We start from the raw sequence: 15,935 nt of genomic DNA on the forward strand, positions 1-15,935 counted from the left end.
CTAAGTTCCCCTAGCATTTACAGTTCCACTAGGAACGTTAAATCCTCTATACTGCCATTCTTTTTCAAAAATGCGTATCTTATCACTTAATGCCTTCTCATTTAGCGCCCCTGTTGGTACCGCCTCGATCAACCCATTAACGAAAATCGACCACCTCTGCCAGTAGTAAGAACGAACAAGGCCACTCCACGCTCGCGCCGAATAATCGTTCAAATCCGGAATCTCCACAAACCAAACAGTTACCTGGCTGCGAGCGTTGAGGGATATCTGATCCTTCAATGCGGGCGAATCAGCCCAACTTTGCGCTCTGCTGAGCCACTGTTCCAGAGTAAAGTGCTCATTTGTGGAAAGAACGGCATCCAGCGATTCGAGTCTGTTGAGCAACTTCTGACCCTTGGCCACCAAATCTGTAGTTACGTTGTTGTTTATCGCCGATTTAAACGTAGTAACAAGGTCCGCATAATCGTCAGCAAACTCGTTTGTTATGGCCTGACGGGTTATGTCTACAAGGTCAAATTTAAACCCGGGAGTATTCAACAAGGAAGCATCTTCGGCGCTTGCGTTGCCCATTAGTGTCCGGACCTGGGTCAAGATAGCTGGGTCGTAGTGTATTTTCGTCGGGGCAGGCCATTGACCGGTGCGATTTAAGCCAAAGAGACTTGGCCTAAGCTGATAGATGCTAACAGGAGTTTTGGGGACCGCAGCGTCGGTGTTGTCATAGACGTGTTTGCGCAAGAGCTCCCATGCGTGGAATAGCGAGTTTGGAATAGATGCAGCTGCTGAATAGCGTCGTGAAACCCAATTCTGAAAGTAGCCCACTGTGTTGATTGCGGTCTTTGACCACGCTTGGTCGAGAAGAAGATCATATACTACCTCGTTGCCTGCAAGGCCCTCAGCACTTATACCGAAGCCAACCAAGGAGTTGGAGTTGTTAAGAGCACTAAGTGGAGGACCAGTCGTCTTCGAGATCTGGCCGAACAAATTCATGTTTCCGCCCCAGTTATGGAGCTGGCACCAAATCCATGGCCTCCCATAGTAGCCCTGGGTTCGTTGCCATTGAGGCGCGTTTTCAGAGTAGAGATCAAGAATTAGCGAGCTGGTCTTGTCTTTGACTCCTCCTAGGTAGGCTTGTATCCGTGAATCAGTCCAAAATTGACGGCTATTGTGAAATAGCCAGCCTTGCATCAACCAGATGGCCGCAGGGTTGGCTGCCGTCAGAGCTGCATACGTATGATTGGAGACTGAGGATAAGTAAGCGTTAGTACCGTTGGTGGGCTGCATTTCGTTGAATTGGTCCAGTGTGTAGATATTCGTGACATTTCCAAAGGCCTGGATCTGCTTGGAGATGAACAGATTTTGCAGCCTCGCCGAGGTACCATCAAGGGGGCTGATAAAATAGCTTCTGCTATAATTGTAAGCCCCCTCCCAGACCGGCGCCCTCGTAACCGGCGCATTTGGTCGCACTCTTTTTATGGCGTCTGGTACAAAGCCTGGAAATGCGGGGAGAACAGGGGTAATTCCAAGATCGACCATTCTGGCGACGATTTTCTTTTGCAATCCGAATTGCTTTTCGATCCATGAGATGGTCAAGTCGCCAACGCCTCCCCACGACCCCCTGATATTACCAAACCTATTCCACGCCTGAAAAGCAGGCCCACTAAAGAATGGAAGGATTTCAGCATCTGTCATTCCAAGCTCTCGAAAGCTTTCAAGAAAGATCTTTTCGTATCCGACCCAAGCAAGTTGAATATTGACACCTCTCCAGGCAGCCCAGTCAAGAAGCTTCTCCCAGTCTTCCCATTGGTACCAAACAAAGGTATATGAGAAGGTCACTGCCCGTCCATTAGCGAGCTTCCGGTACTTGATTACCAAATCGCTTACCAGTATTCAGATTGTATCGCCAGGGAACGACGCTCGCCCCAGTCAATGTTGAGTTTGGCAATGGCAGACTGGCTGGAGGTTTTCGACTGGGTCCAATAAACCAATAATCGTCTAGCAGCAATGTATCTGTTGCATAGTGCCGAAGCCTATGGCGATATCGGAGAACTATTAGCTACAGCTTGCTCCTTAGTGCAAGAGATGACTTGAATAGAACCTAGCTAGAACTAATCTTACCCTCTAGCCAAAGCGCTTAGAGTTGTGCCCTTAATGATGATCTTGCCATTAGTGGTCACTGTGACGGTGTAGTTATCGTTCGAAGGTTGATTCCAACGAGACCATCGTTCGTGCTCCTCAGTAAGAGAAAATTCAAACTGGTCTGCATGCCCGCCAAAGAGACGATTGGCAAGACCTTTGATTCCATCAACGGACTGTGGAACGGCTTGTTGTGCTAGGTGCGGTGGGAGATCTTGCTTGACAGGGTTTGCAACGACAGAAAATATCAGAGCCGCCCCTGTGACCAGAGCATATGCAAGATTAACCATAGTTGACGCAGCTTTTTGTTCTTTCTTAGCTGTAGATTCTTTAGAGCATTGGCTCCCGTGGGGTGCAACATCGGGCACTATCTTTATACTCGTTCCCCGTAAGTGGTCTCATTGGAGTATCATATCTCGAGTACCTAACCAATGTCACTTTCCACTACTGGGATATTGTAATCAAGGTAGATCCAATTTTCCATCACGCAAGTGGGAGCTAGGCTCGGTTGCAGCGCCAAGGCAGACGCTCCATCTCCCCACCGCCGTCTCATGCGGTGTGGTGCATGGAACATGTCGCTATTCAGGCGGGAACGTCACTGTTTTGCATGCTAACCGGCAGGCAACACAATAGGCACAATGCTCTACAACACATCTGCAGAATGGCGAAGAGAATGGCGAAGAAAAATAAGCTCTCGTCGCCCAGAGTGGCATGAATGGTATCAATCCTTTCATCTTTGCATAACGTACAACGTCTAAGTGTTTACCATAACATCATCGCGGCCACCAGATTGGCAACTTGGAGTTCGTTCAATTTGGTCGAACTTGGCGCGAATAATGTCAAACGTCCATCCCCAGAAAAATCCCAGAACCTAGCCTCATACCATCAAGTAATAACTACACATAGCGACTTTGCCGAAGGACCCATCTGCAGGCTCCACCACAGTTCGCTCGGCTACGTATTATCCATTTTGACCAAATCAGACTAACTGGGTTCCCGCGGTGACATATCAACAGCCATTCATGTCCTTGTAAGCGACGTTCCGCAGATACCTTCGGTAAGACACCGGGCACCTCGCTTGTCGACCGGGAGGTATTGCGCAATGGATTAAAGAGTGAAAATATATGGATTCGCGTCGCTAGACGGGTGAAGACGCACTTTGTTTGCATTTTCCTCGGAGTCACCGGGACTGCCAGCAGCCGGCACCTCGCTTACTCAAAAATGAAAACCGTTTCCAGCATCCTGTGCCTGGTGACAGAACAGAAAGAAAGTTTCTATTAAGGCCTTAAAGAATAAAATATTTAACTAGTTAACTGTTAGATAAGAAAAACTTTAACACTAAAGCTTTAACGTATTTTATAATACTTTTATTTTGCATTCTATATCTCATTTTTGCTCTCACATGCATTATATTTAATACCTAGGCTTAGGCTCTAATCTATACTTTTAGCAGACAACATAATAATAGAGATAAAGCTTACGCTCTAGCTTTATTTCTTTATTTTTCTACTAGAGTATTAATTCTTACTATAGTAATAGCTATTGCATTTTAGCTTTAATCTCTTTATACTAGGCACGCTTAAGTATCAATATAATGCAGCTATATTAGCTTTATACTCTAGATTTTTAGCAAACTAATATCTATAGTCTATAGTTTATGCTTGCCTTTTATCTTAGACTCTAGCTTATATAGTTTAATTGCGCTAGAGACTAAAAGAACTTAATCTATTGTGTTATATATAGCATTATAGTAATAACTAATATTTTAGGTTAATACTGTGTAATTATAGAGTATATCTCTTCTCTTGCTAGATAGAGGCTATATTTTATGGAAGTTTTAAACTTAGCTCTATGGTCCTTAGTTAATAGAAGCAAGGCTACTACAGCATTACTCTACTAATAGTAGATGCCTAAATTAGCTAAACTTCTATATCTTCCTAAGGCAGTATCGCAATCTAGGCTTAGCGAGGTAAGAGTGGGTACTCTAGAGCGAAGATATTCTTTATAGAATATCTCGCTAAAAAATAAAAATAAAATTTAATACTATAGTTAGATAAAGATCCCTTTTAAGCTATTAACTAGAGCACAAATTAAGAACCTAGCGTTTGCTTATCTACTTAACCTAATTTAATCTATTTAAACTACTTTAGGAAGCTTTATTACGTTCTATATCTATTAATAGCGGTTTCTATATATCTTTAATTATAAGAAGAGTTATCTATAAGCTAGCTAGCTTTCTTAGAGAGGCTATATCTCTATCTATAGCTATAAGTTAGTTTAATTTAGCAAATAGTAAGAGTATAAGGTTTTTTATCTATAAAGATATCTACTAAACTATTCTAAAGAAAGAGTAGATTTTGTCTTTAGCTATAGAACTAATTATCTGCTTAACGTTAATTTTGTAGTGTAAACTATCTTTACTATTCCCGCGTTGTAGTAGGGTGTAGATTGCTATATTGCCTATTAGAGATAGCAGATAGAAGCTATATAAGGCATCTTACAGTATTTATACCCAGCGAGAATTATTAAGTAAATATTCTCCATTAGGGCTAAGGCTAACTATATTTATATTTGCTGTAATAGAAACCGGGTTGCTAAAAACTAAATTAGGAATAATACTTGTAAAGGTCTGGGCTTAAGCCCAGTCTTGCGTGTGCAACTGAGGGAGCCTGTATAGTGCTAGATTGAGCAGTCACAAGGGACTAGTTCAATTCGTACTCTTTTGCCGTAATGGCCAAAGGGCTCGGAGCAACCGGTATGTCTGCGGCTAGCACCCGCGATGGCCCAATCGGGCTAGATCATAACAATACTCTAGCAAATGCAATCTACTAACCTAATAGTAGCATTATTATAATCTAGTTTACTAGCTGTGTAAAGGCCGCAGGATAGGCTAACTGCAAAAGTCACCCCACGCTAAGAAATAAATAGCGCGAGTAAAGGTTAGGCAACTGTACTAATTAAAGGAGAATTACTCGGTAAACTAAGAGTAAATAAGTAATTCTATGCGTAACTAGATTGCATAGATTACTAGGAGTATTATAATAAGCTAAGTAATCTATAGTAAGCTATATAGTACATAGGCACCCTAAATTTACTCTTTCTTAGATAGCTCTTAGTCTTTAGCATTTAATATAATTACTATATATAATTCTAAGTAACACTTTAAGTAATTATACTAATTACTAATTATAGTTTATAACCTATTACTAATATAATATCTAACCGCTTAGACTAACTAATATAAATAATTCTGCTAGCATAAACCTTGCCTAGTTTACCCGTTAGAAACCCCAGTCGTTACAAGCATTATAAATATAAAAGTTAGTATTATAGCTATAGCGGTTTTAAATACTATTACACTAGGTTATAATAGCTTGTATAAATATGCGGAATCTTACAATAGAAGTATTTATTGCTTTAGGTGCTCTAAATTAATAGATAAAGAGAATAGAGCATTACGCTAAGCAGCAAGAAAGAACTTATAGAATAAGTCTAAGCGATTTCTCTCTTCCTAAGAAACGCACTAAGAAGTATAATATAAGGAATAAATAAATATAATTTCTAGTTTAAGCCTACCTTATTAGTTGGGAGAATATATCTATCTCTCTAGAATATCTATATAAGCATCGAACTTGTCTTTATATTCCTTTAAGAGGGCCTTATAGTCTAGGGGCTTATTATACACTAGTTTATATTTTTAATAACTAGTTTACATGCATATTTAACGGATAGTAACATTATCTATACAGTTAAGGCTAATGTGGAATCTTGATAGATCTTTAACCCATTAAAAGTATAAGTAATATATAAATAAGTTAGAGACTATAATTAGTTTTTATTTTAGCTCTCTCCTTAGACTAAATATTAGTATAATTTATAATACTGTAATATTATAGAGATAGTTTACAAGTGATTTATCTAGATGCTAGCCAGTGTACTTTTTAACTAAACTATTTAGCTTTCTTAAATACACCTAGATAGTACTTGCGGGTAGCAATACTATGCAGGATTTAGCTTTCTGATTTTATTCTACCCCTTAGCTATAGCGTGTACTCGCGGTGGTACCTGCCACTAATCCTAGCTAGTACTTGTGGAGATAGTGCTTTGCACATCCAAAAACTGATTCTCAGTCATCAGAAAACGGATTCACCGACTGCAACACATGCATTAAGCCTGTAATTATCTTGTAGTGACATTCCTAAAGTCATCGTGTCCATGGCAGTGATGTCAGATGCTCCACGCCGCTCGGCATTCGGCAATAATTTCACTTCGCGTAGCCGAAATGTGACTCATATGAAAATGCCAAGCGACTTCAAGTCGTCTTGGTGGAAGCCTTTTGAAAAGGCCGCAGATCCAATCCGTATCCGGCGTCGCCTTGAGTAGTGCGCGGCTGCCTGCCTGCCAAATCGATGACGCAGTAACTCAGCTTGGGCGGCGGTCTCTCGAAGAAATTAAGGTTTAGCAACGTGTTCAATGATTGAACAGCCTTGACTCTTCCGTTATCGACTCTTCTGACTTGGCTTGCCGAGGTTTCACACAATCCCTAAAGGGGCAGTGCAATGAATACCAGCTTGAACACGATGCTCCATTGCTCTTGTCTGCTTAATATCCCGTCCGGGAAGAGAACTCCTTTAATCAATTATGCTAACGACCTCGTACGATGTATATGAAATAGGACTGTGGTCGGGTAACTGTTAAACCTTTCCACCTGCAAAAAGCTTCTTGGTCGCTCAACTAACGTCTGGTACGATCTACATTAGGTATAGCTGTACATTTCACGCTATACCAAGCCATCGTTACTGGTGCATGTAGAGCTCCAATATAGTCGTCAGGATCAACTTTATGCTTAATTTGCAGCAGTCGCTTTGTAATCGGCGACAAACGTCTCCGAATTGGGCTGTGTCGTACTTCGGGGCCAACGTGTGCATGTTTAATTTGACGTCAAGTGGCGCCTTCTGGAACATTGAATCTAGCAGCCCAAGCCAAGCGGACAGAAACATTGAAAGTACTAACCAGACATTTCGGCACACTCGGGTACCGGCAACTCGGCAGTCAGCAATCGGCAGTCAACATTCGGCAGTCATTGAGCAGTCGGCAGTCGCTAGATTTCTCTAAGCCACCATATGACTACATATGTAGTTATCCTACAGCCATATTGTCTCTCTATATAAACCATCTCTTCGCATTAATTGTTTTATATAACTTACCTTTAAGATATATCGCCAAGTAATTACAGCTTCCCCCTTGATTTTCTACTATGCCTACCTACGACTGTAATCGCAAGTACGCAGAGAAGATCCTGTATCCTGGTACCCCGGATTACGAGACATGCAGACGCAACAATCCTAGTGGAGATGCTCCTGATGCATACCCTGCAGAAATTCACGTGGTTCATCATGTCGAAGACGTTGTGTCTGCACTGCACCGGGCGAACGAGTTAAAGAAAGATATTGGCGTTCGATCAGGCGGCCATACAATGTCTAACGGAGGCATCTTTACGGGCATTCTCATCGATACCACTCACCTCAACCGAAGCGTGCAATACGATTCAGGCACTCATGATATAAGCTTCGGCCCTTCGGTGCGGGTTCAGGAATTGGCTGAAAAACTCCGCGAAGTCAATCGTTTCTACCCTCACGGCCACTGTCCTACTGTCGCAGCTGGTGGCTTCCACCTCGGTGCTGGGCAGGGTGTAGGCATGCGAGGCTGGGGCCCAACTTATCGCGACTGGTTAACTCAAATCGAAATCGTCGTGGCTGACGGTCGCATTGTGATTGCAAGCGCCAAGGAAAATTCCGACCTATTCTGGGCTGCAAGAGGAGGCGGTCCGGCCTTCTTCGGTGTCATCACGAAATTTTGGGGAAAAACTATTCCTCGAACAAAATGGTGGGGCCAGCATACCGTTTTCGAGTTGGGGAACAACTACAAATCTCTCATGAGATGGTTCATTGAGCAGTCCAAGGAGACGCCGAGAATGGGAACCGAACTTAACGCTGCCATCTTCTTTGCCGAAAAGGCGGATGCGGCGAATCTTGCAGACAAGCCGCCTGCTGAGGCCAGCCTCAAATTCGCCGTCACAAATATTGCCCTCGCTGATACCAAGAACAAAGCAAAGGAAATGCTGGCTGCTTATGAGGAGATTCCGACTGAGCTAAGGTCGTCCGTACTGGAGTCATCCTGGAATGAGGTGACTTTGGAGAAGATGTGGGACGAACAGAACTTGCTGTGGAATAGCGACAACAGTGAGCATTGGAGGTTTCAGAGCCTTTGCACGGACAAGTCGGTGGATTTAAGCAAAGTAAGTCCTCTAGATTTTCCGGGACTGTGCAAGCTTACTGATTATCAAGCTACTTGATTCTACCGAACCAATCCAAACGGACATCCCCACGCTACGATCGGTTTCCCTTCTAGTCATACCTGGCTGGGAGGACCCGGACGAGGAAGCTTGCGCATTTAGCGTGCCAATTCAGCTGTACTTTTGTTCATTCGCGGGTTGGGCGGACCCAAATCTGACACCCCTATTGAAAGAGCACTGGCAAAGTCGATACAAGAAGTTGTTGCCGTACTCGTCCGGGATGTTTGCCGCAGACTACGACGTGACTACTGATGAAGCAAATGTAAGCAAGTCAAAACAGATTTCCCCTGCCTCATGGCACCATGACCTAGATTCAAAGTTCTAACAGCCGCATTCTCACAGTCCACACCATTATCCAACACCGCTCTAACACGATTCATGGATATTGGTAAGAAATGGGACCCGCAACAGTTATTTCCGACGAGGAACAATTATGTCTTGACTTCTGAGAAAATGAAGAAGCTATGGCAGAAGTCTTAAGATGCCTGGGAAACCTGACGTCGTTTCAGACTAATAAATTTGCAATGAGATAGTGAAAGGTTATCCTCTTCATCTAGTCGGTCATCTTTCTACTCGACAACATGAGCCACCACTGTTCTTAGTGCATAAATTGTATATAAGACAAGACCCTTACTTAGATTTTATTATCAAGGTAGTATTTACAATTACAAAAATAAAAAGTGTTACCAATTCGAATACGTGACAAGTATGCAGTGGATGCGAGCCCTGCAAGCGGCAAGGCGGCACCTGCTTCACCCGGAAACCGGTTTACTTCATAGTAGTCCGAGAGCGAGCTGATAATGTCACATTATGAGACTAATAGTTAGCTATACTTTATACTGTGGTGCACAGGTAGTTGCAGTGATGAATTCTCTGTCTGTTCCTTGATTGTTGCTCTCTGCTACAGACGATTTCCGCTATTTATCATGTGAGCAGCTTTGCCGAAGCGGCGAAGCTGCAACGAGGACCATATCTGATACAATCTCAAGACCAGGAGTCATTGGTGTCACAATGCCGCGACGCAGCATTGTCCACCTGCTACACAATCAAATCACCTCCGCCATGAAAGGGGCACCGGCGCTTGTCTGGTCCAAATATTTATACCAACCTTCTCACCAGTCACCACGGGTAGACCTGCATGCAGCGTCCTCCAGTCCCCCTCGCCGCTCTCCAACAGATTCCGCCAATATACCAAATTACCCTCTATGGGGCGGAATGTGACGCCGCTCTTATACGGTTGGTCGCAGTCGATGAAGCGACACCAACGCTCGTCTCTCGGGGCCTCGAGCGTTGGGAAGTTGGTGCCGCCGCCTGTCACGTTATGAGCCTTAACGACACCAAAAAAGGAACTAACGCGGTTGCCGCCTAGCGAGGTTAATGTAACCTCATCCTTGAACCAGTCCGTGTGGTGCAGATACTTCTGCGTTTCTGCATATTTAACCAGCTGAAAAGTCTCAATGTTAGCCACGGGTAAGTCGAAACCCTGGAATTCTCGTGCCCTCTCTTCTATGCAGGATACTATGGCGTCCCTATTAAGCTCTGCCGACTTCGAGGTCCGGACCTTGCTGTCGATAATTTTCCCCCTTGGATCGACGATAGAGGAAGTTGTGAAATTCCCTTGGCTGTATACTTCATTAGCGAGCTCTACTGCAAGACGACGGGTAGCTACCCAGCAGCCAGGTGGGATGGATCGGGGTCACCGTACGATTCAGCTAGTAAGTGAGCGCGCTCATCAGGGGTGATGAAGTTTTCGATGTAGACGATAAGGGGTGACTGGCTGAAGAGGTGAACGTTGTATGGCGGGTGAACACAGGTATAGTTGTCTGTCACATCTTCCCCGGAAACCTCAACATAGTTTCCAACTTGAGTTTCTGCCGGTTCCGCCAAGGCCACACCCAGCATTGCCAAGGCCACAAGGTCTATGATATTAACCATTGTGTTGTCGATGAGACGCGTTGCGAAGTTGTTGGAGGTCTTGCAAGAAAATGGGTAATGGGCTGAGATAAATCTCTTGACGGACTGTACGAAAGCAGGATCTCGAGCACCAAATTGATACGTTTTTTTTTTCGAGCCCCGCCTTTCGACTTTATGACCGTTGGGTGTCAGCTGATAGAAGAATGCGAAAGGCTCACTGATTCAGTACCTTATGTGACAGGTAACATGTTACAGCACACTTATTGTGTCTCTATGGGCTATGTAAACTGAACTTGATACGTGGCAAGTTCTACCTAGTACCTTTCGGCCTCCATACGACTGGCACGCTCGTATGACTACTTGGCGATCAGTCTCGAGATAAAATCTAACAGAAAACACCCAAAAGAAAACAAAAGGCAAGAAGAGTAAGGTAGCCGGGCTGGGTTCCTTCTTTGGAGTTCCAGACTCTGTTTCATCCGCAACGTCAGTAAAATCAATAAGGATAAGAAAAGTGTCGACACTGCTTCCAGATGATGAGATTTCTGAGATCGTTGCTGCTTCATCCGCTAGCCGCCCAGGCCGTGGCATGGCAGACGGCCGAGGAGTCCGAGGTGAGGCAGCATCTCGCAAGGAATGAGTATACCCTGGTGGCCTGTAAGTTGAACCATACAAAGATCGATGTTCTCTAGTCGTTGCTTAACTCCAGCTGACATGTGCTCTGGCAGTTGTCGTGGTGAGTGGAGTGTGACGAGCCGTCAATTACCGCAGATTCAAAGTGCTAATAGAGTGTTCGCAACATAAAGCCTGAGCTGTAAGTATATATACACTCTTGTACATATGACAAGACCAAGACTAACAGGTTCGTCTATAGGAAGGAAAGTAAAGCTCTATTACCGGAATGGAAGACAATTCACCGGAGTGACGTCGAAACTGTAGCAGTTAGCTGCACTGCAACTCCTGATCTCTGCCAGGCATTCGATGTCGTTTCATTCCCCACCATCCGGCTTTACCGTCGAGAGCGGCCCATGATCCGATACCGTGGAGCTCGAAAGGCTGCATCGTAAGTGCTTTCTGATCTCAGTTGCCGTGGATGCTACAGGTGATTACAGTTGCCGCTGACAGGACCGTAGTATCATCTCCTTCGTTGATCGCACCATCCGGCCAGTCATAACATCACTTAATAACGACACTGTCGCCTCCTTCTCCTCCATTGACGACATAGTCTTCATTGCTAATCTGCGAGAGGAAGACGAGAGCGCCTTGGGATTGTTTTCCAGGCTTGCTGAGGAACACCGCGATCGATATTCCTTTGGCAAAATGACTACTGCAGAAGGACAGAGCCAGGTTCACTGCTATAATAATATCGAGGGATCTCCGCACAACACAGCCAGTCTGGACCGGGTTAGCCCTCTTGAGGAGCTCGTGTCTACATGCACAGAGCCGCTGTTCCGAAATATAAACCGACACAGTTTTATGGGTCCTTTCACTGTGAGTAGCAGCGAATGTTGAATGCTTCAATTGCGCCGCCAAATCGGTATTAATGTTTCAATAGAAATGGGCATTTTTGCTGTACTACCTAAGCGATGATAAAGCCGAGCGCGCCGCATTTAGGGAAAGCATGCGGCCGATAGCAAAAATGTTTAATGAGACCATAAAATTCCTGACGGTCAATTCAGGGAAGTATGCATACCTACTTCCCGATATGGGTATCCCGAACGACAAGGGGTTGGCAGCATGTAACCCCGATACGGGCGAAGCATATCCATATCAGGGCGAAATCGGGCCAGACAACGTGAGCAGGTTCCTAAAGTCTGTGATAGACAACGAAGTGAAGCCGTGGGATAAGAATTCATTTGTACCTACACCGGTGCAAAAGGTTGATGTGTATGACGAGTATGACGAGTATGACGAGTATGACGAGTATGATGAGTATGACGAGCATGACGAGCATGACGAGCTTTAAGCGCGAAAGCGACCTGCTATTGTCGGATAAGTTTGTGTCAAGATCAAGCCTTTCGTTCGCGGAGAATATCCGCCATTGAACGGAAGTCATTTCAATATATAGAAACTCAACCATACATCCTGTTAGATATGAAGATCAAGAGTCTCTCATTGCCCGATTCACAGGAAATCATCTACCCGATCGTGGCTCAGTTATCCAACTAATCGTGTTGTGTGCAGAGTGTCCAATAGTGTGAAAATACCATACACGGCTAGATTGTCGAGGGTCATATCATATATGTTATGGCCATGATCCTCACCATATCTCCCCTCAAACTAAGATCAAGCGCTCCGGTCCCTTCACATTGACATGTTGCCACAAGTCCTTCTCGATGACGCAAAGCCCGAGTCTGTAAACCATGTTTCCATCTCTTTCAACAAGCATGGCGTTGTAACTTTGGATGTGCTGGCAGCCATGTGCATGCACGATATTCCCACAATTTAATCCGTCAACTATTTCGGTGCACCTGTCATCTGTTTTCTTCCCGGCATTCGCAGACAACAGCACGAATTCTCCTAGCCTCTCAAGCTCTCCTTCGAAAAGACTCTTGCTTAGTGTGATCTCTCCTACATATATCCTGGAAGGTGTATATAGTATGACTGCCATGGTATCCGGTTGGTCTGGCGACGTTTGTTTTGTTGTTTCGTGATGATCCGTAGAATTGGCGTCATCCTTGTCTTCTGAGCAATCACTTTGTTCGTAGATCGTATATTGTCGAGAAACCGTCAACTCAAATGTTTCGGCTGTGAGTTGTAACAGCCCATAGCTCATTAAATCGCTCGCTGAACGAAAAGCAGTCGGAATTGCCTGTTTCTTCTTGTCTCCTAGCTTGGTAGGATTTTTGCTGTGACTAGGGAAGCCAGCAGAGTGCATCAGAAAAAGGGGCTCATGCCAAGTAACCTGCGAGATGACATTGTCACCACACAAGTCGAGGAATCCAACGGCAGTATCTCTGGATAACCACGACCAAGATGGATAATTCAATAACTCTGTCACGCTCTTCAAGGCCAGGGTGTGCTGTGCTTGGCGTTGATGGTTCCCAACGCACCCACGCCAAAGAAGAGCGGCGTCCAATTTCTCAATTGGCAGACCCCAAATAAAACCCTTGGGGAATCTAGTTTTGTGTAGCCTGAGAATACCCATAAATGCCCAAGCGGCGTCTGCGACGTCTGAAAACTGTCTTTTGGTGAATTCCCTAACATCTCGGCAGTACTCTGCCATGCGGCATGGATGTTTAGAATCAACCCAGAATGATTTGGAACGAGGCCTGAGACTGCCAACATCATAAATCTCCTTATCCATGTCTTCTCGCCGATTTCCACATCTGCAACTCCAGTAAAGCTGAAACTCGGTGAAAAATAGAATCCGACGTGCCAGCATCGCTTCTTGAAACGTCCAGCCTCGAGTGTTCCACGTGCTTTGATTTAGCACGTAGCCGAGCGGTGGTAATCCTGTGATGAATTTTAAACTCCGTATCATGAGTCGTTGTTGCTGCCAGCCTTGTGTCGTACTTCTGGTACTATGAAGTCCAGCATGAGCCCATCCCCCGTGGCGGCGACTATAACAAGGTGCGCATAGTGATAGATCTTATCCATGGCAGGCAGGTGCTTCAACTTATCACCGTCATCGTCCTGCAGGATGCAAAGGGAATCCACCCAGAGATATCGCAGCCTAATATTCCGCACCAGCTGGATGCATTCGAGTATTGTCTGAGGCAGCGTCGCTTCCTGTAAGCCAGATTTGGCGGAGTATTTGGATTGCGTAGCCGCAGTCAAGGCTCCCGTCGTGTTTGGGCCCCATACGTAGGATAGAGCCACATATCGTTCTGTTGGAGACGAAATAACGATCCTATTCTCGCAGACATCTACCAGACGCATGTTGTGGCTCTGCGGCCGAAGTAGATTGTAATTTCTACAGTTCTGGTGTAGAGTATCACAATCTCCCATCCAGGCCTTAATGAGACTGTAGTTAACTGTGGAGGAAATAGCACGGCCTCTAATATCCCTTTGCACTGTATCATACTGGGGGATGACAATGTCAAACGGTGATGATTCGTGTGGGTTGCCAGTGTCTTCCTCTAGAATTGTGCCAGCCGGGACTATGTTAGGTGACTGACCCAATTGTAAATGCACCTCTAGATACGCTCCAATTATTTTACGCGTTCGGCCTTGCCTCAAAATTTGGTCCCGCGCTTTGTTGTGATCTATGGCGAAGAAGAGTCGGCGTTGCTGAATCCTGACCGTAGTCGCCAGAGTTGGCCCACCGCTAGATGTCGGAAAACGAATAGAGGCAAGTATCAACCGACAGAACGGACATTGAGACTTCTTCATCAACTCCCCGACTGTTCCAATTTGGAAGTAGTTAAAATGGCGCCAACAGGCACCAATACTGGTCACAAGCCGTTGACAAACAGTACAGAGGCCGTCCTCTGGGTCGAAGGACAACGGCATCCCGTCCTCGTCCAGTTTCACACAAGACATGGCTCAAGGTAACGAAGATGATTGTATGACGACCGATGTAGTACGAAGCGCAGCGCCGGCAATAATGGCGAATAAGGGGTTGGTCTCGTCCCTTAGAGCATCAGTGGTGCCCGTTTATTCCAGCATGAGCGGGTGGAAAGAGGGCGGGCTGGCTGACTTTGTCTTAAAAGGAAGTAATGAATAATGAGTTGGCAACGACCCGTTAACATAGCCAGCGTGTCCTCTATGTGTATGTGTGCATGCTCACTCTCGGCCATCGACAACTATTCCAGCCTTGTAAAATCCCATTACCCCCAGCTAGAGGCTTGGACGCCAATCCCCAGGTAAATGGCAGCCTAAGTTCACAAAAGTAAACCCCAGCCACAGAAAATTGAGCAGGCACTTGACGAGGCAGATTCGCACAACAGCTCGAGGCATGCGGTGTGCTGAGGGTGTTGCAGTGAGGCGCCATGCCGCAAGGCTCAGACGCTTGCGGGATGTAGATGCGCCTCACTTTGCGCGGGATGTCTGATTTGGTCTCACATTGCCTTTGAAATGATTTCGTATACTACGGCGTCTTTCTGTGAGACTCATCGAGACGTGGCACAGTGACAACCTATCCGATTTGCAGCCACCTGCAAGAAGTGGCGTCTCTTTTTCCAATTCTGTACGGCAAGTTACCGAGATCTTCTGCTGCATTAACTGGTCTCTTTACAGTTTTAATAGACTTATTACAGTTCGCTAATACTCATTTTTTCCACATCGTAAGTCTCCTACATTCACAATAGTGGGCTAAATTATCACCCTCTAAGGCACATGATTTGGGCGCAAAATGTTGAAGCACTATTACTTATCCGCTATATAGCCCCGAGGTGTCTGCCCGGCTACAAATAACATTATCACGCATAACTCGAGTTCTTTATTTGCGCAAGGAAAAAACACCCATTTTCCGAAAGAATCCAGACTCCAATTCCATCATAGGTATTCTACCTCGTGGCTTAAAGTTACACATGTTGTGTAAACCCACAGGTTTTATGTCTACTCACACATATGTATGTAGCTAGATGTCGGT

The 15,935-nt window shown here is 45.1% G+C and overlaps 4 protein-coding genes across 4 annotated transcripts; 2 read left to right on the top strand and 2 right to left on the bottom strand.

The window, feature by feature from the left end:
* Positions 1-2,423, bottom strand: VFPPC_03733 (alpha-N-acetylglucosaminidase; the record flags this gene model as incomplete). The annotated part of the gene is made up of 3 exons (XM_018283198.1): positions 1-1,832; positions 1,882-2,027; positions 2,116-2,423. The coding sequence occupies 3 exons, from the start codon at positions 2,421-2,423 to the stop codon at positions 1-3; spliced, it is 2,286 nt and encodes a 761-aa protein (XP_018147970.1).
* Positions 2,424-7,390: 4,967 nt separating this feature from the next.
* VFPPC_03735 (FAD linked oxidase domain-containing protein) lies at positions 7,391-8,968 on the top strand (the record flags this gene model as incomplete). The annotated part of the gene is made up of 3 exons (XM_018283199.1): positions 7,391-8,431; positions 8,481-8,750; positions 8,831-8,968. 3 exons carry the CDS (start codon positions 7,391-7,393, stop codon positions 8,966-8,968), a joined length of 1,449 nt encoding a protein of 482 aa, XP_018147971.1.
* Positions 8,969-9,539: 571 nt separating this feature from the next.
* VFPPC_15697 (2OG-Fe(II) oxygenase superfamily protein) lies at positions 9,540-10,423 on the bottom strand (the record flags this gene model as incomplete). Its single annotated transcript, XM_018293450.1, has 2 exons — positions 9,540-10,110; positions 10,158-10,423. 2 exons carry the CDS (start codon positions 10,421-10,423, stop codon positions 9,540-9,542), a joined length of 837 nt encoding a protein of 278 aa, XP_018147972.1.
* A 509-nt stretch (positions 10,424-10,932) lies between these two features.
* VFPPC_03736 (protein disulfide-isomerase) lies at positions 10,933-12,365 on the top strand (the record flags this gene model as incomplete). Its single annotated transcript, XM_018283200.1, has 6 exons — positions 10,933-11,056; positions 11,128-11,135; positions 11,206-11,213; positions 11,274-11,462; positions 11,533-11,890; positions 11,955-12,365. The coding sequence occupies 6 exons, from the start codon at positions 10,933-10,935 to the stop codon at positions 12,363-12,365; spliced, it is 1,098 nt and encodes a 365-aa protein (XP_018147973.1).
* Positions 12,366-15,935: the final 3,570 nt, after the last annotated feature.

The sequence above is a fragment of the Pochonia chlamydosporia genome, chromosome 2 (assembly GCF_001653235.2).
Source record: "Pochonia chlamydosporia 170 chromosome 2, whole genome shotgun sequence".
In the NCBI taxonomy this organism is placed as follows: domain Eukaryota; kingdom Fungi; phylum Ascomycota; class Sordariomycetes; order Hypocreales; family Clavicipitaceae; genus Pochonia; species Pochonia chlamydosporia.